Raw genomic sequence first — 20,860 nt, forward strand, 5'->3', positions numbered from 1 at the left:
CATGCAAAGAATCTTTTTGGGTATCGCTGAACTGACACCATTAACAATAACAAAATATTTATGAAAATGAGAACAACTTCTGAAAGAAACAAAATGGCTGACATTTTACTGCACAGTTTCTACTCAGGCTGTATCTACCTGATGGAGAGAAAGAAAACTGTAAGTCCAGAGCAGTAAACTGATCCTGAGCATTTAACACAGGGTGAACTCTCAGCGAACTCGACCTGCGCTACCGGGGTTTTAAAAATAGAAGAGAATAAAGATGATGAGGACTGGCAAACCAGACAAAGAAATCCATCACTCCCTCCTTCCTATCCTAGGGGCCAAAATTATGCACAGCAATGCATAAATTAATGTCACGAGAATATGATTCTGTGTTCTTGAAACGTTAACTCAGGACCATATACTCTTAACGTCCTTTTCAAGCAAGCATAAGTATAAATTATATTTAAAATACTATTTTAATTATATCTTAAATGTAGTTTATAATTATTTATTGGACAGTTTATATTAAAACGCAATCTAAATCAACATTGTGAGTATACCGCCCTAATGAAGAATCTCACAGCTGCAATATATCCGTGCAAATGTGTGCGCGTGCCGGAATCAAAGATCAGCCAAACGCTGCCCATGCTCCTGGTCAGAACATTAGAGCTCTATTGGGTTACCATTGCAAAAAGATGAGATCATGCTTCAGACACAAAGGTCACATTAGAACTCACACCACATATCAGTGAAGCTACCAGCCATTTTGTGTCAATGTGGCATGTTAGACAACCATTTTGTTTCTGTGTGAAATTATAGTTTCCATTTAACATCTACATGGAAAAACCACCATGAAAGCTTCCCTCTTAATTTTTTCGCTCGTTCTCCTCACCACAGAGATGATTCTGTGTTCATGTCCAAACTCAAAATATAGGCTATTAAGTATATTAGAACAGTGATTATACATTGGCAGAATATCAAAGATGGTGAAAGAAAAAAGGCTTCTACTTTGTTATACATATACCAATCAGCCATAACATTATGACCTGTGAAGTGAATAAAACTGATTATCTCTTCATCATGACACCTGTTAGTGGGTGGGATATATTAGGCAGCAAGTGAACATTTTGTCCTCATAGTTGTGCCAGAAGCAGGAAAAATGGCCAAATAGATTTGAGCAAGTTTGACAAGGGCCAAATTGTGATGGCTAGACGGCTGGGTCAGAGCATCTCTAAAACTGCAGCTCTTGTGGGGTGTTCCCAGTCTGCAGTGGTCAGTATCTACAGTATCAAAAGTGGTCCAAGGAAGAATAAAAAATAAAAAATAGCAAAAACACCAATAGTGGGAACTCTTACCTGGGGAACACATGGCACCAGTATGCACTATGTAAAAAAGGCAAGCTGGTGGAGGCAGTGTAATCCTTTAGGCAATGTTCTGCTGGGAAATCTTGGGTCTTGACATCTATGTGGATGTTACTTTGACACATACCACCTACCTAAGCATTGTTGCAGACCATGTACACCCTTTCATGGAAATGGAATTCCCTGGTGGCTGTGGCCTTTTTCAGCAGGATGCACCCTGCCACATAGCAAAAATGGTCCAGAAATGGTTTGAGCACAACGAGTTGTCTTGGTCTTTAAATTCCCCAGATCTCAATCCAATCAAACATCTGTGGGATGTGCTGAACAAACAAGTCTGATCCATGAAGGCCCCACCTTGCGAATTACAGGACTTAAAGGATCTGCTTCTAGTATCTTGGTGGCAGGTACTGTACCACAGCACATCTTCAGGGATGGAGTCCATGCCTCAACAAGTCAGGGCTGTTTTGGTTGGAGGACCAACACAATATTAGGAAGGTGCTCATAATGTAATGTCTGATGATTGGTGTAAGCTTGTATATATTTTGTATATAAATATAAAAGATTTTCTGTATAATTGTAATTAATGTTAATATTATTATACATAAATTGCCCATTTAACTGTATATATTATGTACACTACTTCTATACACATATATTGTACTTATATTGGCCTATATACACTATGGAAAAAAGTATTGTGAGACACCCAGGAAGTCACCAAATCACTTTGCTGAATCCATAACTGAAGACTTCAAAACTTCCACTGGCATTAATATCAGCGCAAAAACTGTGTGGCGAGAGCTTCATGGAATGTATTTCCATGGCTGAGCAGCTGCATGCAAACCCCACATCCCCAAGTACAATGCCAAGCGTCGGGTGGACTGGTGTAAATCATGCATGTATAATAGTTTATATAGGACAAGTATACAATTTTGTCTATATGGACAAGATACTCTGACATACAACATATGATTGTGACCAGTTAAGTTGGTCATTTCAGCAGGTTGTAAGGTTACCATAACAGGCCATGAACTCTAATAAAGCTCTGCTATGTAAGTCTACAGGTCAGCAGTTCCTTATAAACATTTACCAGCAGAAACACCTGCATCCATCTGGCCCATAAAAGCACCCAGTTACCCAGGTGTCTTTGTTAATGATACTGCAGTCTGAAAATACCAGTCAATCTGGGACATGTAAAAACATTCTTACCCTCACCCGATGCCAATGAAACACTAGTAGAACTTTGAGAAAGAAGACTCTGTCGTCCCCATAAGACCTTCAAGATAAGGCTCAGATAGGGGTGTCCAAACAGAGATAGAAGACATGGCAAAGAAAAGAAAAAAAAGGCAAAACAAGAATTATCTACTTTTTGTAGAGATATAGTATATACACATAGCTACCAGACTCATGTCACACTCACACAGAGAACAAAAAAACAACAATGAAAACAAATACCACTTGATTTTCTGTAAATGGTACGGACACCTCTCAAACATTTATAGGATGTGAACAAAAACATTGAATGATTATCAATTTCCTCACCTATACAAATTTAGTGATATATTTTACTTCTTGAGGTGATTTTAATTTCTGTTTATGTTAATTTCAGTCAAACTGTATTTCTAATGCCCACATCTTAAAAAAAAAAAAAAAAAAAACATTACAGCAACACTTTAACAAGCACTTATGCAGGTGCAATATGGTTCACAGTCTGACGAAGGTTTAGCTTATTATTAGGAGGTTGTTGTGAAGCGCTTCCACAAGTTGACATTCACATGCACTACTAAAAATGTGTCTGCCCTAAAACATCAGTTTCAGTAAGTCACATTCTGAACAAAGGCTGTAAAAACTGACTAGGAACCAGAGTTACTGAGATCACGTCCCGCTCTGTCATCTTTGTGCCCGTCAGTAGCCACCTCGTCCTACGCCGTGCCTCTATAATTACTGCGATGTGAGTGACTTTAGAAGATAAGCGCTGGTTTAATTGCAAGCACTGAATTCTCTATTTGGTGGGTTTGTGTAGGATGTGGCTGCAATATATTTTCAGCGAGTGAACTACTGAAGGTTCTTCCCAGAGGAAACCTCAGAGGTTTCTCCATCAAAGCTCAGTAGACTTAATAGAGTTCTCACTTATATTTAAGTATATGTCTTTGTCTTTGGGATTTTTCCCCAAAAAATCCCTATGAGTAATAAAAAATAGGCACATATAAGACAATTACTTACATATAGTAAGAGTATAGAGCTATAAAATAAATGCTTATAGCTTCACTCTCATTGACTCACTCACTCAATTTGGTCTTGGAAGAATACGATGAGGAATGTTTGAATCAAATTGATTTGATCAATTGGAAATCTCAGACTTGACTTTGACTTTTAAACTGCTCAGGTTTGAGATACAGCATCAGTGACATTAAATGTATTTTCATGCACACTAAATATTTCAGATTAAAACAAGTATTTTTTTAAAGTCATGTAAATGATTGGTATATCTGAATTCATACAAGCCTGTTTGACTAACAGCTCAATACAAGATAATGAGACTACAACTGGCGCTGGAATTATGTGATAAAAGACAGGTGACATGCAAAATGTATTTAATGTCTCATGTACACAAATGAAGACTGTATCTTATATGCAAAAAAAGAAGATCTTATTTAAAACTCTAGAAGCGACATACAGATATGCGTTTAATAGAGGACTTTTCTCAGGAAAAAAAATTAGTTAAAGACTTATTTGCTTCATTTGCTGCTCTCGTTGCATTTAACAATTGCAATATTTAAGAGTTTTGACTTGATTTTCCTTCCTTCTAATGTGTTCTGGTGTATTCAATCACAGAGCAGCTGGAAAATCACCCTTGGACCAGGAATGATACTGTATACTGCAAACCTGAGACGAGTTCAGACTTGTGAGTTTCTGAAAGCGTGTTTGGGGGGGAGGGGGGTTTAAGGGGTTTCAATGACATTCTATTTTCACGTTGCTGCCCCACATGGTAGATTATATCATGTATATCCCTATGTGCCTTTGCATACATCCACTTTTGTTTCCACACTCAAATGGCCAAAACTACTGCTCTTTTCCCACGTGTGATTCACATCTTACCCTGTAATATTAAATGACTCATTTTGGCCCAACCAGCAGTCAGCCACGTTATAGTAGTCTGGAGTGCATTTTAGGACACTGGAAAATCGATAATCCAAAGAAAACTGTGTGTGCGTGCGCAAACAATGTATTAGCTATAAAGCTCTTATATGCTTAACAGTAAACTTACTCTTTGGTTTGGTTCACGATTAGAGCAGAGGAATGGAAAGGAAGACATGGGAGATTCACAAATGAGTTGAATTAATGTGTGATGGGCTGAGACATGAAAATGATTCATTTTCCTGGAGCTTCTGAGTTTAGGAACAGGATTGATGGGAAGTTCAACTGGTGGAGGTTGGACCTTCCAGAGCTCCTCATCCGTACAACGTCGACTTGAATGCGGGTTAAATTTGTGTCCACATATTCACACACATATGGATTCATTTTCAGTCCCTAACCACATTTTCTCTCTCTGAGAGGGAAAACACTTTCCCCTCTTTTCTGTTTCTGAAGTCTGGCTTCTGCCGTCTGAGTAATGATTTCCCAAGAGACATACAGCCAGCAAAAAAGGGAGAGAGAAGAAGGAAGAAAGACAATGTGAAGGACAAAAGATTTAGAAGAAAATAAATTATCTGCTTGAAAGTCTCCCCTCTCAGTTCATCCATGTGCTGCCCATTTTCTGCATGAGCGAAACAGTGTTGTGTGATATATAAGCTCATTTCTTCCTCATCAAGTCAAGGCATAAGCATATGTTAGTGAATGTGAAGTTTGCAGTGTTGGGTAGTAACCTAGTGATGGATCTGACAATTTTAACTACAACTACAACAAATATTGGAGTAGCATAACAGAAACATAAATCATTGTTTGGCTTGCAATAGCCAAGCAGGCTGAGGAATAATAAACACTCTCTGTTCTCTTCCTCATACAAACGTTCAAATGCATCAGTTTGTTTGGCTCGATACAACAAATCATATGTATCCTGATTTATATTAGTAAAATCCGTTTATTCAAATTCAGCTTTTAAAGTTGTATTTTTTTAAAGATAGATTTGTTTTCAAGAGAATGCATGAACTAAAAAATACCTTGATAAACAAAGCAAAATACTTGACATGCATTTTAAAAGTTTGATTTTAGTAGGACTAAAGCATTAATTTATAGTTTGTAAAATATTTTACTAATTTTTCTTTTTAAGTCAGACAGACCTATAGTTCTTCATCCAGCATACATGTTAATCATAGGCTCAGTCTGTAGCTAGAGTATTAAAAAACTAAAAACAGTTTGACAGTACTGCCCTACTTAAAACCTAACAACATGCATCAAAAAAAGTAAAGAAATTGCAGTAATTGCTTACAGGGATACAGGCACACACATGTTCTCGCAAACACACACACACACGCACACACGCACGCACGCACGCACGCACGCACACACACACACACACACACACACACACAAATACTCTCCCTAGGGTCTTTTTCAGTGCCTGATCCTTTTCCAGAGATTGAACTCTACTTGTTGTGCAATTCAAGCCAATGCCCTTTTTTGATCCTCTTTTTATTTTTCCAAATGCCTTGTTAGTTAGAGACAAGTCTTCTATCAGAGACAAGTCTGAACTGTCTCTATTAAACTCTCACTGTTGCTCATGCATACACACATGGCCATGATGTCATTTAAGATCACTCCCTCAAACTGGGGCAAACTCTTTAGCAGCTGGCAGTTAAAGAGCCACTGATTCAATCCAGCAGCATCTGAAACACCCTGCTGAGAGAGAGCCACATAAAACATCTCAGACTATAGGCACTGCCATGGGATCTGTTTTGACTACAGGGATCGGGATAAGAAGTAGTCCAGGAATCTGATCTTGGAGCAGTATGCATTCTTTGGGAACACCGGATCAGATTAAACTTGCAATCTGGGCTTGTGTGTGCTTTATTTCTCCAGAGAACATATGTTTAAGAGTCTGAGCGATTGTGAGGTTAGGATTGTCAGCCAAACATGCTGCCTGGTGTCTATCAGCCCACGTTGACATATATTACACGAGTCTGCATAGTGCACTGCACTGACCTGAGTGAGCAGGGGTTGTGGGTAATAGAACATTTTGCCTAAGACGCCTTATAAGGATTGTGTTGGGCATTCTGTATTTATGGGGTCAATAATGTTCCTATTTTGGTTACATGAAAAGTCCTTTCCAAATATTACTGGGCTATGCGAATGCGGTAATTGCTGAAATATAGTCACGTTTTAATTCCAGCAAACATTAGCTTGTCTATCTGTTTTTTTCTGTTAATGAAACCCTCTTAGTTTATTTGGACTTGGTTTTTGATGTTGTACTAATAGTAACTATATTCTAAAACAGACTCTGCCGTATTTGCTACATCACAGTACGTATTCATTCTGGAATCTTTTCTGTATAAACAATTAGGATCAAAAATAAAACCTTGGTATCCATTTGTAAACTACAGTTAGGTGGTTTCCTGTGTAAAAAGACATGATAAAACTGTTCAATCTGTCCACCTCAGTACACAAACCACACAGATGTTTGGTCTGTGGTAGGCTAAACATGCTAAGTGCCTGCTGAGAGTATAATGGCCATTAAAACAGTTCAGTAAACTGCTGTGTGTGCGTGTGTGTTTGATGGGTAGATTTAGAGGTAGGGGCAGTGTAGGGGGATAGAATGTAACGCCGTTGATAAACACGCTAAAAAGCGATTATGCGTCTTGATAGCACGCCAAAATGGCATACGAATTGACGTGTCATACATACGCCATTTCATGAGCTCAGTCTGGGAATGGAGAAAAAATATTACCACTTAGCGCCTCCGGTGGACGTTTCACCCAAAAAGTGCAGGTAAACATACCTGGAGGTAGCCTAGAAATCTAGACGCACCCTAGCGGCAGCAAATATAATCTGCCCGCGAGTGTCGTCTAGCAACTCTCAATACCCTTCTAAACTGTAATCGCCAAACTCTTGCCGGGCCAATCACATTGTGTATAGAGTCGATGGGCGGGGCCATAATGTTGACGGCCGAGTTGCGTTTGCGTGCTTCTAGTAAACACAGAAACTGGCGAACGGCGGTCTTTCGAATCAGCTTTGACCGTGACTCTGGAAATCTTGGTGTTCAGCTTTTCTCTGAGAAAAGAACAAAGAACGGCACTGAAGTCATTCTTAAAAAGGGAAGATGTGTTCGGAGTTTAGCCGACCGGATACGGTGAATGTTTAATCTATCAACAAGCTCTGCTTCACCTTTGTTGCTCTGGTTGGTGTAACGCTATCCTATCGCGTGCAGAGGGAGTTTGAAAGACAACTGTTTATCTCGCCCCTCGGATTGAGCCCTGTCAATGGTGAGTTTCCAGACCAAACATCTTGATGTGGGTCTGGCTTGTCAGGCTAACCTGGAGGTATTTTGGGTGTTGCAAAAATGTAGGCAGTCGCGTATTTCCGATAAGCCTGGGTTTTAAAAAACACTTGTATGCCTGATGAAAAGAGTACAACATTTGATCCTGAGGTCTCTCTCTCTCTCTCTCTCTCTCTCTCTCTCTCTCTCTCTCTCTCTCTCTCTCTCTCTCTCTCTCTCTCTCTCTCTCTCTCTCTCTCTCTCTCTCTCTCTCTCTCTCTCTCTCTCTCTCTCTCTCTCTCTCTCTCTCCCTCTCCCTCTCCCTCTCCCTCTCCCTCTCCCTCTCTCCCTCTCATTTATTCATTTATTTCCGCCCCTGTCTTTATCTTCCTCAACCTCATTTACCCTTTCTTCTGGTCAAACTAAAATGGGAGAAACAGCTAAAGGATGCTACTGAAGGGAAGACATTGATTAAAGAGGCCCTTTATTATGATTGAACTTTTTTTACTTTAGGTAGTGTAATGCTGCTGTTTAAGCATAAATAACATTTGTAAAGTTATGACGCTCAAAGTTCAAAACAAAGGGAGATTTTCTTTTACATAAATCACTTTTTAAGGACTACAACAAACGCCTGGTAGGTGTAGACTACAACAAGCTTCTTTCTGGGTTGGTGACATCACAAACCCTCAAATTTACATAATCCCTGCATCTGGGAACACACATCAAAGGTGGTGAGGCCATGTTGGACTGCTTTAGAGAAGAGGAAGAGTTGTTGCAGTAGAGCACATTTAGAAGTCTGCTCAAATATTACAATACAGCTCGTAACACAAGTGCAATAGAAAAAGCAAGATGACAACATAACCGTAATTAAACTAAACTATACCTGTTCTATGTTCATATGCTTATATTCTTTGGCTCTGAAGTCATTTTACAACAGTTCCTATTTATACATTATCATGACAGAATATGCTAATCGATGACTTGAAGATAGTTAACTCCACATCCACCATTCAGAAATGCCCTGTTGCATTCTATACGTTGTCTCTTCTTCTTGAGTTTTTCCATCATTGTCTGAGTCTAGTTGTACTCAGTAGTATACAGGCACCGTTGCCTTATACTATGTCGAGCTCGATTGTCCCCCCTCCCCAATCTGCCGCTGGCCTGCATTCACATTGCACTTAACATACTGTGCCAGAGCACACTTGCGTCATTCACAATGCAACCTTTTTTGAAGAAGACAGGAAGAAAAGTGCTTTTGATAATAGGCTGACTAATAGATTTCTCATTTCTCATTTCTCATCAAACCAAACCGTGCTCTGACCCACCTTTTCTAGGCGGGCCTGCTTACAGGAGCTCTTAATGCTCCGCCCTCTTCTAGAAAGGGGGCCGGGAGCACCAGCTAATTTGCATTTAAATGGACACACAAAATTGTACCCTCACCCTCAAAAAGTTTGAACATGTTATAAAAGATCTGTGGGGCATTTTGAGATAAAACTTCGCACATTCTGGGGACTTCAGAGGTCTTGTACAAAAAGGGGCATAATAGAACCCCTTTAAGTCAGTGAAAAAAGATGCTTAACTTTCAAAAAATGTTGATTATTAATCTCAGACTAATCACAAACAATGTGTTGCTAGGATATTAGGTGCAATATTAGTCTAAATAAAAAAAACACACAAAAAAACAGGAGGTTATATAGTTCTCAGGAAAAAAACATGGAATTTGTGCTTCTATTGCTTACTAAAAAAGCAATGTGTGTACTGTAAAGTGTCATATCAGTAGTGAACGTGCATGATTTCACCAACATGTTTGTTGATCCTGGAACAACATTACAATCAACCAATCAGATTTGAGGGACAAGTTTACAGTTTATGTCAAGTTTAGGCTTACAACAAGGATTAAGGATTCTGCACTATTCACCTATCATTTCTTTCTGATTGTTATGGGTGCAGATTTACGGGTCGGGAGGGTTAGAACTACATTTTCTGACAGGAATACTGTTTCAGGATTAACAAAATATGTTGATCCAGGAACATGTCTTACTGGGCAAAATCACAGTGACCAAAAGTAGTGTTGGTTCCTCTTACCGGAGGATCAATCTTTATAAGGGCAATATCTGCCTTTTCATCGACATCTTTGATCTTGGCATCATAAGAGGCACCGTTTTTAAGCTCCACCTTCACACGGTTTTTATTGGCTACCACGTGGGCGTTTGTCACAATGAGGCCGTCGTCAGACACCACAAACCCTGACCCGCTTGCCACTGCCATCTCACGCTTTGAGTACACCATCCTAAAAAAGAGGGAAAGGGCATGAAAGAGAGATGGAAATAGAGGTAAATAAAAATAAAGTTGGTCAGATGTTCCCCTTTCTATCTTACTGGTGCTAATATGAGAGCTTATGTGAGAACCTTACTTGCGGTAGAGTTCAATATGAACCACGGCAGGGGCAATCTTCTCTACAACATCTGCAATGAAATTGTACTTGTATCTCAGGCTGTTGGGGTTTTCATGGACAGCTGAAACAAAAAAAACAAAAATGAGATATAATGAGAATGTATACCGGAAGAAATGGACAGTAGAGGACAAACATCTGAAAATATCAAATGACATCACTTAAGAAGGACACGGAAAGGAATATGAGACTAGTCGTTAACTAAAAAAAGACAAGAGGTGGGATTTTTCTGTGTAAATATATATATGAGACTTCTGTTGCTTATGTAAGTCAGCATTACACACACACACACACACACACACACACACACACACACACACACACGAAGAGTAAGATCTGAGAAGTCTCTTGGAGGACAAGTCTGGAAATGTTGACTCTCGTCCTCTATAATTTCAACATGAAGGGAAAAGAAGTGAGAGATATTCTTTTCCATTTCAACCAAAAGAGTTCATTATCGGCACTCAAAAGCTCATAATAAATATACACAAAAAGTATGAAAATTGCTCTTTTAACTGTCTATATTCTTTCATTCCATCGCCCTCAGGGTCAGACAGTTTTGCATCACAGACACAAAGACACAGATGATAGCAACTGTCATTTGATCCAATCATAAGACAGTCACTGCAATGATGGAGGAGCCCATTTAATTATACGGGATCACAGGGACCCCAACAAGACCTGGCTGTTGAATAACATAAGTTCAAAAGATAAACGTGTCTGTGGCCAGATGGACTTGTGCTCAGTGAAGGAACATTAAAATTAAAGAGTGGAGTGGTTTATGAAGAGTTATGCTGCTTGCTCAAGTCTAATTAAAGTCATATTCAGCGTGGCGCTGGCGTGCATTTGGACCTGAATGATTCAACCTAATTATAGCTTTAACACCAAGTCTTCTCAGTCTTCAAATTTTCCGCATGACTTTCCTCATCCATTAAACAACCAAACTCTTGATTTTTAGCTGCCTTGTGTGTGTGTGTGTGTGTGTGTGTGTGTGTGTGTGTGTGTGTGTGTGTGTGTGTGTGTGTGTGTGTGTGTGTGTGTGTGTGTGTGTGTGTGTGTGTGTGTGTGTATGCTTGTTTTTGTGAAATATCAGGACACAAATGTGTATAATGACATGGGTATGACAGGTGTTACAAGGAGAGGGTGAAATATGAGAAAGTGAAAATGCAGAATGTTTCCTGTGGGTAGGTTTAGGGGCAGGGTCAGGGTCAGGGGCAGTGTAGGGGGATAGAAAATACGGTTTGTACATTATAAAAACCATTACGCCTATGGAATGTCCCCACATTTCACGTGTGTTTGTGTGTGTGTAAAAACACCACCATTCAAACTTTTGGACTCATAAGATTATTTTATACTCAGTTACCTGAAGCCATTGACTTCCATAGTAGGAGAAAAAAAAAAAAACTATGGAAGTCAATGGCTCCAGTTAACTGTTTGGTTACTGACATTCTTCAAAATATCTTCCCTCGTGTTCAGCTGAAGAAAGAAATTCATACAGGTTTGAAACAACTTGAGGGTGAGTAAAGGATGACAGAATTTTCATTTTAAAGTGAACTATCCCTTTAAGACAATAAAAGACCAGCTACTTTATTGCAAATAAAGTCTTCAGTCATCAACTGTTTAAATTCATCATTTAAAATTCATAAATTTAGCGTATATCAACCTGACTGGACTGGAAATTTACTCTGGGAAGTTGAAGGCCAAAGAATTCTAAACAAATCCTCCCTTTAGGCATGCGATGGAAAGGCATTTGGGTTTTTTTTTTCTCTTTGAAAAACAGACCTATGATTAGGTCAAACGCACTGGCAGAGACAATAGAATCAGACATGCTTGTCTTATCTTGGCCCAAGCTCAGGTACTGAAACCCAAGAGGATCACAAAGATTTAAACAAATCCATAACCTCTTATCTCTGACAGAACAAAATCTTTCTGGACGTTTTATAAATTATTAGTGTGTATTCTGGCCATACTTCCAATAAAACTTTCAAAATGATTTAGCCAGTGCTACTGTTGATGTATTAATGGTTTTAGACTACATGAACTTTGCTCACAATGTAAGATGTGTAACATCGAAGAATTTATCACATTACCAACCCTGACCTAAATCATTGTTGACATTCGCTCCTGCATGGTTTTGTGAATCTGCTGACTTTTCATCTAACGAAACCGCTTGAACACACGGTACTAAGCACACAATTCAAACCATCACTACTAACCATCCTCTTCAAACCAAGAGGAAAAGGAAATAAAAGTTTATTTTATGGCGGCAGAATATCCACTGTGGTGAGGCTGACCAGCTCCAGACTAACATTAAACAAGGGACAGCATTCAATCTAAAATAACATGTTTTGAGAAAAGCTCAAAACAAAATAAAACAAAGTAAAAAAGCTCAAGGTCAAGATGCACAAGATGATTTCACATTGCTGATCTAAAATGACGAATCAGTATCCAAAAATGCAAAACACCTCATCACAAAATAGAGCGTTCTGACTCTAAATTCTGAGTGGACAAGCTATACATTTAAAGTCACTATGAAATCAAAATGGACAATTCTCATGTTTCTCATTCTCATGTCAATTTTAAGGTATTTATTATAAGTGATTTATCCATGAACCTCTTTTATTATTATTATTATTTTTATTATTATTATTATTATTATTATTATTATTATTATTATTATTATTATTATTATTATTATTATTTACATTAATTTGCCCTCAATTAATTCAAAGTTTTACTATATTGGCTGGTGTCCAAACCTGCCAAGAAGAAGCTGGGCTCTGACCTAAATACATCAAAGTCTACATTTAGTCTGCACAAATTTGAAGCCTTTGTGTTTTTACTGAACCTCTGCCAGATAACAACATATGGTCTGAGTGAATGAAATATCATTTGTCTTTGAGATCCTGAATATCTCTACTAGTGGGTGGAGACATACAGACTGAAGAAAGCAGGTTGCACCATCAATAAGAGTACTTTTCGTGGTACTCTTTTCACTTTTCACGTTTTATTTTTTTCAGAATAAGTCATCTTAAAATTTAACAGCCTATATGTAAAACTGTTCATATTACATGCAACTACAACAAAATAATAATAATAGCAAGACATTTTGGACACAGATTTACTGCCATCTAAGACTGCCATCAGTGAAAAGTTTGATTTTAAAATATATTCAGCATGTTACAATAGCTTTATCTGAATTTGGAAGACCTGGTTTCACAGAGAAAGGCTTAGATTAGGCCAGGCTTAGGCCTCCGTTCAGTTAGGCCATTTAAAGGTGGGGTAAGTGTTATTTCAAAAGCGTTTTACAAAATGAACTCAGTAATGATAAAAATAGACAATTTTGACAAATAATGAAAATAATAAAATAATAAAATAAAAATAATAATAATAAAAAAATAGACAATTAATGAAAAATAGACAAAATTAATAATTTATTCCAAAAAACCTTTTCATTAAATTGATTTAATGTGACAGAAGACATTTATTATGTGATAAAATATTTATATTTTAAATAAACGATGTACTTTTCTGTTCATGAAAAAGCCAATCTTTTTTTTTTTATTCAACATTGATAACAATAACACATGTTTCTTGAGCAGCAAATCAGCATATTAGAATGATTTCTGAAGGATCATGTGACACTGATGGTGAAAATTTAACTTTATCATTACAGGAATAAATGACATTTTAAAAATAGAAAACAGTGATTTTAAAATTGTTAAATATTTCACAATATTACTGTTTTACTGTATTTTTTAATCAAATAAATGTAGCCTTGGTGACCATAAGAGACTTGTTTCAAAAAAATTAAAAAATCTTACCAAACTTTTGAATAGTAGTGTAGGCCTATGTGGATAGAGGAGAGGGTTCAACTATTCTATTCTATTCTATTCTATTCTATTCTATTCTATTCTATTCTATTCTATTCTACTCTACTCTACTCTACTCTACTCTACTCTACTCTACTCTACTCTACTCTACTCTACTCTACTCTACTCTACTCTATTCTATTCTATTCTATTCTATTCTATTCTCTGAAACAGCTTCTATGTTCAGGGAGAGCTCACTCCTGGCTAGCACAGTGCTAACAAAAGTCAATAGAACTGGTGAGGGATTGAAACTTTGCGAACATGAACAGGTCATGCCTGTGGCTCTGAGTTATAGTTATGGTGTCCAGTTACAGTTGTATAAGCCCTGTCTGAGGCTTCTCTGCAGGGTTTTTGAAGGCTTAAGACTCCAGAAATGTGTTTATTTGAGTTCAGCCGAGGCTGTAGGTGAGCAGAGGGAAGGATTGTGAGTCCTCATTGTGGGAAAGTCCTACTGGCCTACAGTATATTACACTACAGATGCACCGAGACTTAAAGGAGAGATGGCTGTCGGAGAAAGAGAACTGGAGAAAATTTACTGGCAGGAGATGGCAGGGTTTTAAGGAAAAAGAGAAGCTCTAAGCTCCAGGGCAGTGAGAAAGAGACATAACTTAATATGACGAATCATAAAACATTAATAATGTCCCTTCTTGTTCATAGCAGAATTCATTCACACTTATGTGCATGTCCATTCTTGTTCTCATATGCTAATTTCTAGACTGAACATCCACGTGTAAACCTTTTTGCGGGTGTTAGTGTCATTGAAAGAGTTCAAGCACTTGACTGCACTCATAAACAAACATGCCTTTTATAACATGCTAATTGAAAAGAGTTAAACAAAGGCCGATTCTGCACGAACAGAGCCCACATACATAAATACAAAGAACAAAACCTTACTCACAATTGAAACAATAAACATTAGTGAACAAAGAAGCAAATAAAGGATCTTTTCCTCGACACACACTATTCTTTGCTGTTTATAGTTTTGGAGAAAGGTCATCAGTAAAGGATTTGAGAGACCATGATTCATTATTTTGGAGTTAGCAGCAGGATGTGAGGGAACGAGTCCAAAAATAGATATAGGGACGGATGATCATAAACCAGACTGGTTGAGACAAGTGACGTTGGAATATAGAACTGTAGATCAGGGAAAATCTGTAGATCTATAGACTAAAATCTGTCAGTGAACATTAGCAACAAAAAATATTAATTTGATATAAATTCATTTAAATTCCCATTACTATAAAATACAAATATTTAACACGATTTATTGTCATGATACAACAAAATGATAAAACAAAAATCCAACCAAAATACACTCTAAAAAAATGCTGGGTTAAAAACAACCCAAGTTGGTTTGAAAATGGACAAACCCAGAAATTGGGTTGTTTAAACCCAGTGAATGGACCCATTCAAACAACCCAATTCCTGGGTTTGTCCATTTTCAAACCAACTTGGGTTGTTTTTAATCCAGCATTTTTTTAGAGTGTAGGATTTCATTTCTTTATGAAAAAAATATAATTTTGCATTTTGAATTTGTGTAAGAGAAAGATAATAAAAAAGAGAAGCCAGAGACTGGAGAAATATGTGCCTCGTCAGCTTTTGTAAGGCTACTGAACAAATCTGCAGAAGTCTGGACAGGACAAACCTCTGAGCGCCTATGAAAACCACCGAACAAACGCACACAACATATAAAAACAGATAAAAGCACATAAACCACTGCACAGACATTCTACAGAGAGCCATTAAAGGCCAGATATGCTGACTGTGTGTATACTGCAAGAATGTCAATGATCTGGTTATACATTACAAAGCAGTAAAGAACTATGAATCTTGATTCTTCATAAACACAAAAAAACTGACGTGAGCAAGAACAAAGACAAAACACATGCAAAACTGCCAATAGAATAACAAACAAACGCACAAGACACAAAATACAAAAGATTCTGGTAAACAAGCTTGAAATACTTAAATACTTAATGAAAACCACAAGAGTAGAACCTAAACACACACACACACACAGTCTGCCCATTACTCCTTCCAGCTCAGGGCCCATAAAGAGTTCAGGATTACAGCTGAACCCAAAGATGCAATATTAATGAACACACTTCTTTTTCTCACTCCTATATTTTTTTCTCCAAAACTCAATGATGAGTTTGTTTAAAACCTTAAATTCATGAATGTTTCAGCAATGATTATTAAATATTTGGGTCCTTAGAGAATCAGAATTGACATCTAAGACGGATGGATCTCAACCTGTCGCAATAATATGAAACTCCTGATATTAGAGTAACAACCACAGAAAAAGAAATAAAGCATATTTTATTACCTTTTGGAGCTTGGAAGGGTTTAGTCTGAGCAGATGTTTAATACCATCATCACTGTCCTCATCAGAGCATCTGGCTCATATTTGCCATCTCAAACATATTCTCAAAACTATCCTTTTCAACATCTTTATAATCAATATTCTGAGGTAACTTCAAAATACATAATTCTATACCAGATCCACCATCAATTGATAGTGACACTAATATTTGATTGTGTTCTGCAAAAACAGAAATCAAAACCATTTCTAGTTTTTGTGATGATATTCCTATTCTTTTGTTTTCTGCCTGGAGTAACTATAAGTAAAACTTCACTTCATAATTGTGTATCAAACATTGTCACCTTCTGGAATAAAAGTGAATTGTTCTTATTCAGCCATCAAAGATTAATTTATTGTTGTGCAGAAAAAAATATATACTTACACTGTAACACACCACGGGTCGTTAGCGAACATATTAATTTTTTCTTTTCCAAAAAAATAAATGGGAAAACAGCCATTCTTTAATTGTTTTTATAGTTATATTGTTTATAATGAACCTATTGAGGAATACTAAGAAGGTCGGACTTTTCAAAAATTATAATGAGGAGTGTAGTGAATTACCGGGTCACCAAAGACCCAAGATATGCATTGAAAGGTTAAACATATGGAATTAGCTTTGTCATGGATAAATTACTGTAAGTGTAAGATAAAGTACTTTGTCATGGATACACTGTACATGGATACAACTTTTATCGATATTATTGGTTACTTCAATAACACAAACTTATTGCTGCCTTGAAGAACAAGCTTGTGAAGAAGATGATGAAGATGAAGCCGCCGCCGCTCCATGTCTCTCCTGAGAGCTCATCTTTACGAACTAAAGCACCGCAAGATCATTCCAATATGCGCAGGTCAGAAAGCACCTGTCCATCAAAAGCTCTTTATCCAATCAGAGTAGATCACTGTTAAGCCCGCCCCCACGAGAGGTCAGTGTCAAAACAGCAAACGAAAAAAAGGTGCGAAAACGAATCTTTGAAAAACATTAACAAAGAATGAAGCATACAGGTCCTTCTCAAAAAATTAGCAAATTGTGATGAAGTTCATTATTTTCCATAATGTAATGATACAAATTAAACTTTCATATATTTTAGATTCATTGCACTCCAACTGAAATATTTCAGGTCTTTCATTGTTTTAATACTGATGATTTTGGCATACAGCTCATGAAAACCCAAAATTCCTATCTCAAAAATTACCATATTATGAAAAGGTTCTCTAAACAAGTTTTTAACCCAATGATCTGAATCAACTAATTAACTCTAAACACCTGCAAAAGATTCCTGAGGCTTTTAAAAACTCCCAGCCTGGTTCATTACTCAAAACCGCAATCATGGGTAAGACTGCTGACCCGACCCTGTCCAGAAGGCCATCATTGACACTCTCAAGTGAGAGGGAAAGACACAGAAAGAAATTTCTGAACGAATAGGCTGTTCCCAGAGTGCTGTATCAAGGCACCTCAGTGGGAAGTCTGTGGGAAGGAAAAAGTGTGGCAAAAAACGCTGCACAATGAGAAGAGGTGACCGGACCCTGAGGAAGATTGTGGAGAAAGACCGACTCCAGACCTTGGGGGACCTGCGGAAGCAGTGGACTGAGTCTGGAGTAGAAACATCCAGAGCCACCGTGCACAGGCATGTGCAGGAAATGGGCTACAGGTGCCGCATTCCCCAGGTCAAGCCACTTTGGGCTACAGAGAAGCAGCACTGGACTGTTGCTCAGTGGTCCAAAGTACTTTTTGTCATTCGCAACTCAAGGTGCCAGAGTCTGGAGGAAGACTGAGAGAAGGAAATGCCAAAATGCCTGAAGTCCAGTGTCAAGTACCCACAGTCAGTGATGGTCTGGGGTGCCATGTCAGCTGCTGGTGTTGGTCCACTGTGTTTTATCAAGGCCAGGGTCAATGCAGCTAGCTATCAGGAGATTTTGGAGCACTTCATGCTTCCATCTGCTGAAAAGCTTTATGGAGATGAAGATTTCGGTTTTTTAGCACGACCTGGCACCTGCTCACAGTGCCAAAACCACTGGTAAATGGTTTACTGACCATGGTATTACTGTGCTCAATTGGCCTGCCAACTCTCCTGACCTGAACCCCATAGAGAATCTGTGAGAGATTGTGAAGAGAAAGTTGAGAGACGCAAGACCCAACACTCTGGATGAGCTTAAGGCCGCTATCGAAGCATCCTGGGCCTCCATAACACCTCAGCAGTGCCACAGGCTGATCGCCTCCATGCCACGCCGCACTGAAGCAGTCATTTCTGCAAAAGGATTCCTGACCAAGTATTGAGTGCATAACTGAACATAATTATTTGAAGGTTGACTTTTTTTGTATTAAAAACACTTTTCTTTTATTGGTCGGATGAAATATGCTAATTTTTTTAGACTTTTTTCATGAGCTGTATGCCAAAATCATCAGTATTAAAACAATAAAAGACCTGAAATATTTCAGTTGGTGTGCAATGAATCTAAAATATATGAAAGTTAAAATTGTATCATTACATAATTACAAAATAATGAACTTTATCACAATATGCAATTTTTTTGAGAAGGACCTGTACTGAATATCCTGTTACATCTGTGCGACTGAGTTCATTTTTTTTCATTTTCAATGTGTTTTTTTGTGTCTTTTGTAATGGCATATTTATGATAGTTTCTGAAAAAGTTTTGTTCAGTTTTATAAAGTTTTGTTCAGTTTTATTGAGACAAAGGTAATTCCATATAAACATACCTACTTTCAGACAAATTCGCAAGCAGCAAATATTCTCTCAGTGAGGGCAAATGCAAAATACATTGCAACAAACAAATAAACCAACAAGCATTAAACCTCTGTTCAATTAGAATAGAGTCTAATTAAAAAATGTAGGCTATTACTTTACCCAATATTTATGTGTGCTATGTATGATAATTATAAGCATTATAAGTGTTCATAAGTCGAGTTGCTGCTATGCAGAGTTTCAAATCATGTCAGAACAGTGTTTAGAACAGTTCTAATATGGAGCAGTGTGAGTCTGGAAAGCATTTGGTGGCTTAATTCCCATTCCCCTCCTTGGGTTAACCATGTGCAGGCCATTTCCTTCCATCACAATTATTAAAAACCCAAAACAGGCTAAAACATCTAGTCTTGCAGGATGGTGTCTGGATGACTTTCTTTCTGCTTCAGTAAAAATCTGTTTCCTGCTGAATGCATATGACTCACAAAATGACCTAAATCTGCAGCCAGTGAAGGAGAGGGCTGCAGGCAGGACTTCAGATCCAGATGCAAATGACGTTATGAGCTTTGCAGCACTGTGTGTTTTCTTTAGGTGAGACCAGGACTTGGAAGCCACAGACCTCTCACAGCTTGGCACCCTACTTAGAGGCTTTATTAGGCCAATATGCAGAGACAAGAGAGATGTCAACAGTTAAGCCAAACATATTCATAATATTTTTGCTTCTACAGAAGAGCTTTGGAGTGCTGACAACTCAACACCTGACGCAAGAAGTGTGTGTGAGCCAACAAGTGTGTGAGGATTCACTATCACAAATCCACTATCCACTATCCACTTTCAGCCATAATTTAAGATTCAATGTGTGCCAAAATGAATACATTGAGGCTCTTTCAGTAAGAATAATGAAGAAACAAGGAACAAGATAAAAAGGGACCACATTTCAACTTAAAAAAATAGGAATTTTTCGTTTTAGAGCTATCTCATAAAAGCAGATGCCTTCCAACCTGCTCAAATTCATCTCTAAAAACCTATCTAACACAAAAATGCACAAACACAAAGTAAGATACGAGAGGCTTCATTTCGAGAGGTGAAACTGTATATTCTGAGGGCGCACACACACACACACACACACACACACACACACACATACACAAAAAGAGCACACAAACTGGTCTGGTTTTTCTCCTTTCACAATGGTATTGATGGGTCAGACTGTGTTTGAGTTTATGAGCAAGTGCTATGACCAAACTGCATGAGGGTCAAAATGCATTAAATAACGAATGAGTGCAGAGACTTAAAGAGACAAAAGGGACAACAATTTAAATTCCGTGATTAATTACTCACCCTCATGTCGTTCCAAACACACAAGACTTTCGTTCCTTTTCGGAACACGAGTGAAGATCTTTCTGATGAAATCTGAGAGATTTATGTCCCTCCATTGACAGCTGCAACTTCAAATTCAAATTCAATCTGTTCAGCATATAAAGCGATCTTGTCTCTTCAGGAAATTTTTGATCAAACCGCTAAATTCTTATGGATTAGTTTTACAAACAAACTTTTTGAAGCGTCAAAGTGGCAGTTGCGTAGCTGTCAATGGAGGGAAAGAGAGGTCTCAGATTTCATCAGAAAGATCTTAATTTGTGTTCTGAAGATGAACGAAAGGGGAACTTACTGTTTGGAATGGCATAAGTGTGAGTAAATGATAACAGAATTTTCATTT

General features: G+C 37.9%; 1 protein-coding gene across 1 annotated transcript in view; it reads right to left on the reverse strand.

The window, feature by feature from the left end:
• htra1a (HtrA serine peptidase 1a) overlaps nucleotides 1-20,860 on the reverse strand; it is a 28,627-nt gene that overhangs the window by 6,471 nt on the left and 1,296 nt on the right. The window contains exons 2-3 of the mRNA XM_067455614.1: nucleotides 10,172-10,274; nucleotides 9,844-10,048 (exon numbers count right to left, since the gene is read on the reverse strand). Of these exons, the coding sequence (XP_067311715.1) occupies nucleotides 9,844-10,048; nucleotides 10,172-10,274 (308 nt within the window). The remainder of the gene's footprint in view (nucleotides 1-9,843; nucleotides 10,049-10,171; nucleotides 10,275-20,860) is intronic.

The sequence above is a fragment of the Pseudorasbora parva genome, chromosome 10 (assembly GCF_024679245.1).
Source record: "Pseudorasbora parva isolate DD20220531a chromosome 10, ASM2467924v1, whole genome shotgun sequence".
Classification (NCBI taxonomy): Eukaryota; Metazoa; Chordata; class Actinopteri; order Cypriniformes; family Gobionidae; genus Pseudorasbora; species Pseudorasbora parva.